Below are 11,607 nucleotides of genomic sequence, written 5' to 3'. Positions count from 1 at the left end.
CTTGCAGCCCCAGGCACGCGCTTGCTGCGCTGGTGCTTGGAGCCGCCCCGGCCACAGGCAGAGAACAGAAGGGCCGAAGTGCACCAGTGCCTGAGGCCCCTGCAATGGCAGACATATAATTAATGTGCCCAATTTACACACATTGTGGGGTTGTTTCTTGTTCTCCTCAAAATATTTTTAACGAAATTACTTTGAAGGTAAAATCACGTTTGTTTTCATTTTGTAACCTAATTAAATTTAACTACTATGTACAGACATGGCTCAGGCAATCAAGTTAGTCCACCTTGTCATTAGTCAACAGGAAGTATAATCACTGCAGCTGTAAAGGAGGTATCTGATGTTTCAGAATAAGTGAGTTTAGTTATGGTGTGAGCTTCCTCAGTTCGATTTACATGACAACTTCAGGCTCTATGTTAAATAGCAAGTCATCATTTCCCCTTCGAACTTCAAGTAGTAGAGGTGACTCATTCATCACAGCCTCTTGCAGGTCACTGGAGGTCATCAAAGGACGTCCATTTACTTTGACAATGATGTCTCCATCTTTGATGCCACCTCTGCATAAGCAAGATAAAGCAAGGATTAAGCTGTGTATTCAAGGGCATGAATTCACCCTGTATAGAGGACCAGCATAAGGTCTATGCACCACTTATTTGATGGATGTCGTACATAAGTCTTGCTCTCAGCCTTTCCATAGGGGTGAATTTCATTCAGGGTGTTACTAACTGCAGTAAACTGTAATCTCAGCAGTTTTCTAAAATCAAACATGAAGCATTAGAGCTAGGCGAATAATGGATTTTTTGATTTGTTGGCAATTTCAAAAAGTTGAAAAATCATTTCAGAATGGATAAAAAATTAATATTCTGAATTTTTCAGTGAATTATACAATTGAACAAAATTGCTTTTGCTCAGATTAAATATTTCAATTTGACAAAATCAAAATGTTTCTTTTTGATTTTGATAATTTCTAAATGTATTTGAATTTTTAAAAATAACATTAAAGAAAATTTTGAAACAAAAAAGTCATTTCAAAACTGAAAAATTGAAATGAGATGTTTTGATTTATTTTAATTTTTTTTCCAAAATGAGCAATTTGGCAAAATCAACACAAATCTGCAAAATGTTTTGGCATTGCAGAATCTGCAATTTTTGAAAAAAAAATGTTATATGAAAAATTGTACCCATGGAGCATTGAATTGAAGAGATGTCTTCTAAAACAGTGACGACAGATAGAGCACAAATCTAGTTTTCACTAGGTATTGTTTTCTCAAAACTTCAGTATCTATAACAACATAGACATGAAAGATACCTTTCACCAGTGAGTCTTTTTAGTTCATCCTTCTGCCAAGATTAGACTGTCCCCTGTCATATATACTGAGTGCCTTGAAAAGAAACAAAGTCTACTTCTAAAAATTCTAAAGTGGACGGAATGTACTGACCAAAATGCTGGTAATTTTTTTTTTCTCTTTGCCTTCAAATATTTATCTGAATGACTTAGTTCATCCTCCAATTTTCTTATTAATTCCTAGAAAAAGTCTTAAAATCGGATATGTAGAAAGCCTGAAAAAACAATCATTCATTCCTCCGAGATGAAGTGTTGGGGCTTAACAATATTAGTATGAAATGAAGTTTGAAAACTGAGCCTAGTCTGTAGAAAATTCAAGCCAACAGCTACTATGTCATAGTAATAGGGAACATATGAAGACATTTATTCAACAAAGATTGGCAAGCAGCATCCTCATTTATATTAAAGGTTCTGTTTATTCACACTTAATTTTGCCTTTCAAATACAAATATGGTTACATAGTTCTTTAAGCGTGTTTGTTTATTTAAAAATTCAAACTAGCTAATACTTTAAGATGTTGCCCTTAGCAATGATATTATAAATATTTGACTATTTTAAATGTTAATAGAAATTCATCAAAATATTTTAACAGGTATTCTACTAAACGTCCCAAATTCCCTTTGAAAAGCAAAAATAATATAAAGCAAGAACATGCAAGACCTTGAATATAAACGACAACACTGCCTGCTAGTTTCTGTTGGATAAGTATCTTCAACATGAAGAAAAATGATATTTGCTTTGGATTCCACCTACCTCTGAGAAGGTGAATTTGGGACAACTTCGTGTACATAAATTCCACTGCTGACATCAGGAAAGTCAGGATTATTGAGTTTTAGTTCTTCCACAAGACTAAGAGAAGATTAAAATATTGAAATCAGTAATTGTTTCAAAGAGAAATAATTTTCAAAAGTACTACATTATTCTTGAGCTTTCTCTTGAATAAATAAGTGTAATAAAATACATTACTTAACCTAAGTATGTATCCACAAATTATCATTAAAATTGCCTGAATGAAAAAAACTCTCTATATCAGCAGATTTTTAAAAGGAATCAGATTTGTTATTATGCATCCTCAACTGCACATGCCATAATTATTGTCTTGTACCTCATGCAGAAATAGCTTGTTCTGTTATTGCTGTGCTTTGTATTGTGGAAGCACCTTAGAGCTTCACTCGTGGACCCCATTGTGCTAGGTGCTGTACTAACACAGAATGAAAAGATGGCCCAGAGAGTTTATAAGCTGAGTAACATTCACACTGGTGATAAGGCAAACATTTGCTGATAGTCTAGTTTGTTTATTTTGGCATTTCATTCTCATTGTGTCCGCAATTAAAAATACAACACTTTTGAAAACTCCAGTAGTCAAACAGGAGACCTGTGTCTGGTCCACAGCAAGACCAGATTCCTGAGTTTTTCAAGAAAAATCTTGTTTGGGAAATTTTGCTCTGCTTTCGAGTGTTCTGCATTTGGCTTGTTAAAAGAGTAAGGAGCCAGCTGCAAAATACAGATTGTAAAACACTTTGCCCCCCTAATGTTTGAGGATGACTGAATCCCAGGCTTAGGGTACAGAGTTGCTTCAAGCCTATCTCTGGGTGTAAAGACTTTCAACTCAGTTGCCATGGATAGCTGTGCTTCAGTATCATAACCGGAGAGTTTGTGAGCTATGCAGTCAGATGGAAAGGAAACCAGCACTGCTTCACAATTTCCCCCGTATGAAGTTAATAGAGTTAAAACAAACACACACACACACAGACACTGTAATTTTTTTTTTCCAGCAGCGGCGGTTGAGGTAGAGGCTAGGGGGGATGTCGGGGGGGCAGGCAGGGGAGGGGCGGCGGGGTCTACTTGAGAGGTCTCGCCCGCCACATTCCCCTCCATAATGAGCAGGGAGGGAGGGAAAAAAACACCGGAGAAGAGGGGGGAGGGGAAGCAGGTCAACCACTCCTCCCCGCTAGGCTGCAGGCAGGGGAGGAGGGCTTCGAAATGAAGGGGGCCAGATAGGGGGGCTAACAGCGACTTGGAGGGGGGTCAGTCACCGACGTAAGATGGAAATCCAGCTCCTTTAGCTGCACTAGGGGAGTTGGGTTACCATATTTCAACAATCAAAAAAGAGGACGGTGGGAGCCCCGCCCCTGCCCCTCCCACTTCCCGCCCCCTGACTGCCCCCTTCAGAATCCCCCCCCGCTCCTTGTCCCCTGACTGCCCCCTCCTGGGACCCCTGCCCCTAACTGCCCCCCAGGACCCCACCCCCTACCTAAGCCTCCCTGCTCTCTTGAGACCCTCCTATCCTAACTGCCCCCCTAGGACCCTACCCCCTACCTGTCCCCTGACTGCCCAAAACCTTATCCACACCCCCGCCCCCGACAGACTCCCGGGACTCCCACACCCCATCCAACCACTCCCCGCCCCCTGACAGACCCCCTCCCCAGAACTCCCGACCCATCTAAACCCCCCTGCTCCCTGACCCCTAACTGCTCCGATCCCTCCCCACCCCGCCCCCTGACAGCCCCCCCCAGAACTCCCAACCCCCCTGTTCCTTGTCCCCTAACTGCCCCCTCCTGAGACCCCCCCCATCCTACCTGTCCCCTGACTGCCCAAAACCTTATCCACACCCCCGCCCCCTGACAGCCCCCCCCCAGAACTCATGACCCATCGAACCCTCCCCCCCTGCTCCCTGTCTCTTGACTGCCCCCTCCAGAACCCCCCTGCCCCTTCTCCGACCCCTGGTCCCCTTACCGTGCCGCTCAGAACAGCGTGTCGGGCTCCATGTGGAGCCTGACATGCTGCCGCGCTCCCCCACAGAGCGCACAGCCCGGTTCCCGCCCTCGCAGAGTGCTGCGGAGCGGCGCGCTGGGCAGCAGGGGAGGGGGACTAGGGGGAGGAGCTCCAGACTGCTGAAGGCCCGATGCGAATGGCCGGCGATCTGCGAATGCAGGGAGGGGGACGGGGGGAGAGAGAGGAGGGGAGTGATCTGAAGCTGCAGGGGAGAGGAGGGGGGAAGCGGAGGAGGGGCTCTGGCTGCCGGAGTCCCGTGCGAGTGGCTCGATCCGGCTGGCTGCCCTGTCAGCCATGCCGCGCTCTGCATTGGAGGGGGGAAATCCGGACATTTACAAATTCCCCCCAGACGCTATTTTTAAACTCAAAAAGCCGGACATGTCCGGGAGAATCCGGACGAATGGTAACCCTATAGGGGAGGGAAGGTTACAATAACATCAGGGGGGTGCAGTGATCAATCAAAACGGGGGGGCACAAGCGCATGGGAGGGGGCATGTGCACACAAAGGGAGGCGCCAATCAGGACAAGGGGGGGCACAAAGGAAGGGGAGCAACCAGGCCGGGAGTGGGGCAGAAGAACCAAGGGGCTAACTGTAGCGCTGGGGTGGGACAAACAAACCAAGCTGCAGGGGGAAAAGGGCGGGGCAGGCAAACAAACTGAAGTTGGGGGGCGCAAAAGGCTGCAAGGGGCAAATGGGGTAGGCAGCAAAGGGCAAAGCTGGGGGGCCTGTTGCAGAGGGGAGGGGGTCAGTCCAGGGGGCGTGTACGTGTGCCCATGAGCGCTTGCACAAAATCAATGTTTAGGCTGGCTGCTGCTGTAGACCCAAAAGGTGGCAATAGAGCTGTTATTTACCAAAAATGGCCAGGGAAACTTCTTGCCATATTTCTTTAGATATTGCAAATGCAGCAAAGCCTCACACTGACTGCATATGTCATGATATTTAAAGTTAAATCCTCAGTTGGTGTCTGTCAGCGACTACTGACGTTAATGAAGACACACTGATTTATTCCTGCTGAGGATTTGACCCTTATATTTGAGACAGCAAAAATATAACTCAATAAAATAAATACTGTTTAGTCAAAAACATCAGCTGCATATGCTGCAAACAGGAGTTTAGTCACACAGCCTTCTGCCACACTGGAGACAGAGCTACTGGTATAAAAGAGGAATTGTCTAAGTGTAAACAGAAGAGTACAAAGGGTTATAAAGAGATCTCACAAAACTAGGTGACTGGGCAGCAAAATGGCAGATGAAATTCAATACTGGTAAATGCAAAGTAATGCACACTGGAAAGTATAATCCCAATATAATACAAATGATGGGGTCTAAATTAGGTGTTACCACTCAAGCAAGACCTTGCAGTCATAGACACATAGCCTTTAAGGTCAGAAGGGACCATTGTGATCATTGCAGCAAGGGCAGTTTAGGTTGGACATTAGGAAAAACTTCCTGTCAGGGTGGTTAAGCACTGGAACAAAGTGCCTAGGGAGGTTGTGGAATCTCCATCATTGGGGATTTTTAAGAGCAGGTTGGACAAACACCTGTCAAGGATGGTCTAGATAATACTTAGTCCTGCCTTGAGGGCAGGGGACTGGACTAGATGACCTCTCGAGGTCCCTTCCAGTTTTATGATTCTTTGATCATCTAGTCTGACTTCCTGAACACTGCAGGCCACAGAACCTCACCACTCACACCTATAATAGAGCCCTAACCTCTGGCTGAGTTACTGAAGTACTCAAATCATGGTTTAAAGACTTCAAGTTACAGAGAATTCACCATTTACACTAGTTTAAACCTGCAAATGATCCATGCCCCATGCTATAGAGGAAGGTGAAAAACCCCCAGGGTCTCTGCCAATCTGTCCTGGGGAAAATTCCTTCCCAACCCCAAATATGGTGATGGCCATCATGGATAGTTCTCTGAAAACATCTGCTAAATGTACAGCGGCAGTCAAAAAAGCTAAATGTTAGGCACCATTAGGAAAGAGATAGATAATAAGACAGAAAATATAATGCCACTATATAATCCATGGTACACTCACACATTGAATATTACATGCAGTTCTGGTCATCCCATCTCAAAAAAGGTATATTTGAATTGGCAAAGTATGGAGAAATCAACAAAATAATTAGGGCATGGACCAGCTTCCATAGGAGGAGATATTAAAAAGAGTGGGACTGTTCATTTTAGAAAAGAGACAATTAAGGCAGGATATGATACAAGTCTATAAAATCATGAATGGCGTGGAGAAAGTGAATAAGGAAGTGTTATTTACCCCTTCACATAACACAAGAACCAGGGGTCACCCGATGAAATGAATAGGTGGCAGGTTTAAAACAAACATAAGGAAGTACTTCTTCACACAACACAATCAACCTGTGGAACTCATTGCCGGGGGATGTTGCGAAGGCCAAAAGTATAAGTGGGTTCAAAAAAGAATTAGATAAGTTCATGAAGGATAGGTCCAGCAATGACTATTAGCGAAGATCATGAGGGACACAACCCCATTCTCTGGGTGTCCCTAAACCTCTGATTGCCAGAAGCTGGGAGTGGATGACAGGGGATGGATCACTCAATAAAAATTGCCCTGTTCTGTTCATTCCCTCTGAAGCATCTGGTATTGGTCACTATCGGAAGACAGGATACTAGGCTAGGCAGACCATTGACCTGACCCAGTATGGCCGTTCTTATGTTCATTTGCTCTCCACTGATATTTCAGACACTAGACAATTACAGATTTTATGTTAAATACGATGAAGAGATAATTGGAAGAAATTGTTCTTATTCTGCCAGTTCTTTTGCATACATTCAGCTGGCAAGGGAATGTTTTGTTGGTTTTGTTAACAAAGTGGGACAAGTGAATGGAGTTGACTTTTTTAGTCCTACACTGTATCTGGACTAAAGGAAAAGTATTGCCCTGGTATCAAAATAATGCTTAGTGTGACTTTCATTTTGGTTGTGGAAAAGGAATTGGATTCTGACAGAACATCAGCTGACTGGGAAAAGCAGAGTGAGAAAGTTTGCAGAGCACGCATTCATGTATATTGTCACCAATGGCAGGAGTGGGAGAACTGTGAGATGATTAATTTCCTGATCTCAGAATGTAAATTTCACTGCTGAAAACTAAAAATATTCACAAACCTAGTGGAAGTTTACATACAGATCAGAACTTTGTTGCTCTGAACCACTGCTGAACCTTTATAATACATTTTATGTATACCAATGCAGTTTATATGAAAATATTTAAAAGGTACTTACATGGGTGTTATTGTCAGCATCCTTATGCCAATGAAGCGTTTTTTCCCATCTGGAAAAAAAACACAGCAGCTATATATAAAGATTTTAGGCAATCACAAGAACACCTTTTCCATTGAAATGGTAAAAGCCAATACAAGCAAGAGGTATCAGATTAATCTTTACCAAGATTAATAGCACAGAGAATGCAAAGCATGCACAGTGATTAGAATGACTTCTAAGGTCTTGCGCCTTCTCTCATGAAGCCCTGGATGATTAGAATTAGGATTTCTCCTCTCTAGTCCCATTGCTGAGATAATGGGCGCTATAAAAGAACTCACAAAAGATCGGTTTCAGTACTATAAACGTTTTCCTTAAGGAAAGTTCAGGAAACATCCAAGATTTCTAAAAGATTTAGTAGCACCAAAATTTTTAGAACTTATTACACCTAAGAGAATGCAAATTTTTGTCACTACGTATGTTTGATCCAAAGATGGTTAAATCAATTTTGTCAAAATGAGATTTTGACAAAAAAAATTTCAGGGGGAGGGGAATGGAAATTTCACCAAAAAACCTAAATAAATACAGTGTTAAATAAATAAATAAATAAATAAATAAAACACTTCTTTCCTTGCCCGATACCGCAGGTGTTGAGCTCACATGTGGTGCTCAAGCTAAGAGCTCCTGGTTTATCAGAAGTATGCTAAAGGCAAAGAATTCTCAGTAATAGGTCCTCAACCCTGGAAATTGCTTCCCTTGTTGGTTTGTCAAAGCCCACATTTGCTAACCATCAGGTCATACTGTGAAATCCCCATACAGAACTGCTCGTAGGATCAGGGCCTATTCTCTTGTTTTAAAAGTTTCCAAGCAGGGAGCAGAAACAATACCTTAGGCGACTAGTCGCACAGCACACGTAGTGAACAGATCCCATAGCACTCCAAAGTGCTTTACAATACTATATAGACAGCCACTAAACAGCAATTAGTTTAGATTCACCACACACCCATGAGGCGGATAAGTATGATCAGCCCCATTTTACTGAGAGGTTACATGACTCAAGCTCTAACAGAGCCAGTCTCCTGCCTCCCAGGACTGTGCCTAAACAATGAGACAAAAGTGCCATGGGGTCTTCCATGTTTATAGAGACAGAACCTTCTAAGGACACCTCTGAAAGCCCCACACAAGTAAACTACATGACACTTAGGGCCAGTCTACGTTAGAAAATGTCACTCAGAGTGTGAAAAATCCACGCCCCTGAGTGACGCATTTAGCTGACCTAAGACCCTATGTAGGGAGCACTAGGCTGATGGAATAATTCTTTCTTCAGATACTGTAACTACTGCCTCTCAGACAGGGGCGGCTCTAGCTTTTTTGCCGCCCCAAGCACGGCAGGCAGGCTGCCTTCAGCGGCATGCCTGCGAGGCATGCTGCCGAAGGCTGCCTGACTGCCGCCCTCGCAGGGACCGGCAGGGCGTCCCCCGCGGCTTGCCGCCCCAGGCACGCGCTTGGAGCACTGGTGCCTGGAGCTGCCGCTGCTCTCAGAGAGGTGGATTACCTCTCCCGTCAGCAAAACTAGTATCTATATTGAAGCACTACAGTGGCGCCACTGCAGCACTGCAAGTGTAGACAAGCCCTCAATGTATCTGCTTTCCAAAGAATGAAAACATAGTGAAGTGATCCTTACGCATTTGAACTTGTGGTGCAAGTGAGTTTAAATGGGGCAAATTCAGCCCTGCTATAGGCAGGGATAACTCCATTGGTTCTGTAGCTACAACCGTTCTGAGTGGCGGTGATGCCAAAAAGCTGCTTTATGTACTAATTTGATTTGATGACATCCTGCAGTGAGTGCTTCAGCAGTTGATTATATCCTGTATAAAAAAGAATTTCCTCTCACTTGTTCCAGAATAACTGTCTTGCAACTTCTTTGAGCATCCCGCTGCTTTCACATTATGAGAGAGGATGAAGAGGAGAGACTAAACAGTTGCCTCTAATACTTGTGCTTTCCAGGATAAATAATCCCAGGCCGGGGACCTACTCCTGCATTCCTTGCACACCCTATATTCCCATTAAAGTCAACGGAACACATCCCAGAAATGTGGGATTTACTGGGCCCTTGGCAATCTTACAGCATACCTCCAGCCATCTTTGTTGCCTTCCCTGGAATGCTTAGTCTCTCCTGAAATTTTTAAGATGAATTGAGCAAAACTGGCTACAGTAAACTACAGATAGATTTGAACAATAGATAGATTTGAACAATAGATACTATCTATCTATTGTTCAAATCTATCTATTTGATTTGAACAATCAAATAGATTTCTATTGTTCAATAGATATCTGAACTATCTATCTATTGTTAGATAGTTCAGATTAAGCTAACTACTTAAGGAGCTTTCTGTTCTATGAGATATTTTCATACATAAGAAAGACACTAGCTGTAGCCCACGAAAGCTTATGCTCTAATAAATTTGTTAGTCTCTAAGGTGCCACAAGTACTCCTGTTCTTTTTACTAGATACTATCAGCCTCTTCTTCTCAAAGTTAAACTTTTTGATTGATTATTATGATAATATACAAAACGAGACAGGTCAGTAAGGGACTAACGGCACAAATATTCATAACCACAGACAAAGCTACAGCAAAAGTACAGTATTATTGTTAGAGCCAAATTATGGGCCTGAACCTGCAAACACTCATGTACATGAATAACTTTATCATGTGAGTATTGCCACCGTCAGTAAGAGTGCAATCCTGGTGCCACTGAAGTTAATAGGAGTTTTGTTGTTGACTTCAATGGGATGAGGATTTCACCAAGACCTTTTTTTTTTTTTTTTTTTTTTTTTTAAGTGGAGACATCCTATCTTCTAGAGCTGGAAGGGACCTTGAAAGGTCATCGAGTCCAGCCCCCTGCCTTCACTAGCAGGACCAAGTACTGATTTTGCCCCAGATCCTTAAAGTGGCCCCCTCAAGGATTGAGCTCACAACCCTGGGTTTAGCAGGCCAATGCTCAAACCACTGAGCTATCCCTCCCCCTTTCTAAGGAAGGAACTAATCTTGCACTCTACTTGGTATGCAGGGAAACTTCCTACTATTCAGTTCACACCCATTGCATTTAGACTGCATCAGCAGGCCTGAAATTATTTAAGAAAAATATTCCACTACCAAACAGATACAATGAAAAAGCTCCAGCCTCCCCTGTTTACTGGTGGGCTGTGTATTTTTTCAATCTGTATAACTGAGTTATAGAGTGAACCAATGATCTGAATGCAACTCTACGATGAAGAACAGCCCAAATGACAGTTATCAATATCTTTACCTGTATGCAGCTATTTATCTCTATTATTATCTTTAATAATTATTACTATTTGCTAAACCCAACAACTTGCTTAGCCCTGGATGGAGCCCATCCTGTTAGATGATTTGGTTTAGCTGTCCTCAAAGGCAAGAATATTTTGCTGATATTTAGGCTAATAGTTAGTTTACTGTCTTTCATCCCATACTCCCTGCTAACACTTTTCTAGGAAGTCCTGAGTTCTGATCCCAGCCCTGCCAGTGACTCCCATGTTGGCCTTCAACAGATTGCTAAGGCCGATTTTTTCATATCTGGATCTCTGAAGTTAGGCACCTAAATAAGTGGCCTGATTTTCAGAGGTGTTGAAGTCATAGGAGGCTGGGGATTCTCAGCACCTTTGAAAATCAGACCACTTATTTAAGTGCCTAATTTTAGGTACCCAGTTTGAAAATTCCAGCCTTTGCACAGTCAATTTTCCCATTTATGTAATGGGATGATTTTACCTACCTCCCTGAGGTACTCAGTGTTAATTAATGCTTTTACAGAGTTTTGAATGGCTAAAGCTCTATATAATAAAAGTATTATTATTAAGGTAATAATAAATAAGGTATTATTATTATGACCATCCCATTTGATAGAGTGGTAAACGACTATAGATTTAAATATTGCTCATGATTCCTAATACAGTATATATTTTGGATTCTTCATCTATGAAAGTAGGATTACATAGTAAACACACAGTATGATTTCATGACTATGCACATTATACAACACTGATGAAGTTATCTGCTCAACTGAGATTTTAAAAGCCATAGTCATACTAATTATACAATGTCATGGCTGTCTCCTCTACAGCAGAATCAAGGTGTAAAGAGGCATTTCCTAAGAAGGTTACTGTACTAGTTTATGCTTCCACAATCCAATCTTTTCAATTAGATTATATTCAGAGCAGAATGGAAACACCCTTA

The 11,607-nt window shown here is 42.5% G+C and overlaps 1 protein-coding gene across 1 annotated transcript in view; it reads right to left on the bottom strand.

Moving 5' to 3' along the window:
• Window positions 1–388: 388 nt before the first annotated feature.
• The window catches only part of HTRA3 (HtrA serine peptidase 3), a 35,768-nt gene continuing 24,549 nt past the window's right edge, over window positions 389–11,607 (bottom strand). The window contains exons 7-9 of the mRNA XM_065405187.1: window positions 7,376–7,424; window positions 2,096–2,191; window positions 389–554 (exon numbers count right to left, since the gene is read on the bottom strand). Coding sequence (XP_065261259.1) covers window positions 389–554; window positions 2,096–2,191; window positions 7,376–7,424 — 311 coding nt within the window. The remainder of the gene's footprint in view (window positions 555–2,095; window positions 2,192–7,375; window positions 7,425–11,607) is intronic.

The sequence above is a fragment of the Emys orbicularis genome, chromosome 5, assembly GCF_028017835.1.
Source record: "Emys orbicularis isolate rEmyOrb1 chromosome 5, rEmyOrb1.hap1, whole genome shotgun sequence".
NCBI lineage: Eukaryota > Metazoa > Chordata > Testudines > Emydidae > Emys > Emys orbicularis.
The sequence above is the reverse complement of the archived record's forward strand: the minus strand, read 5'-3'. Positions and strand labels throughout refer to the sequence as shown.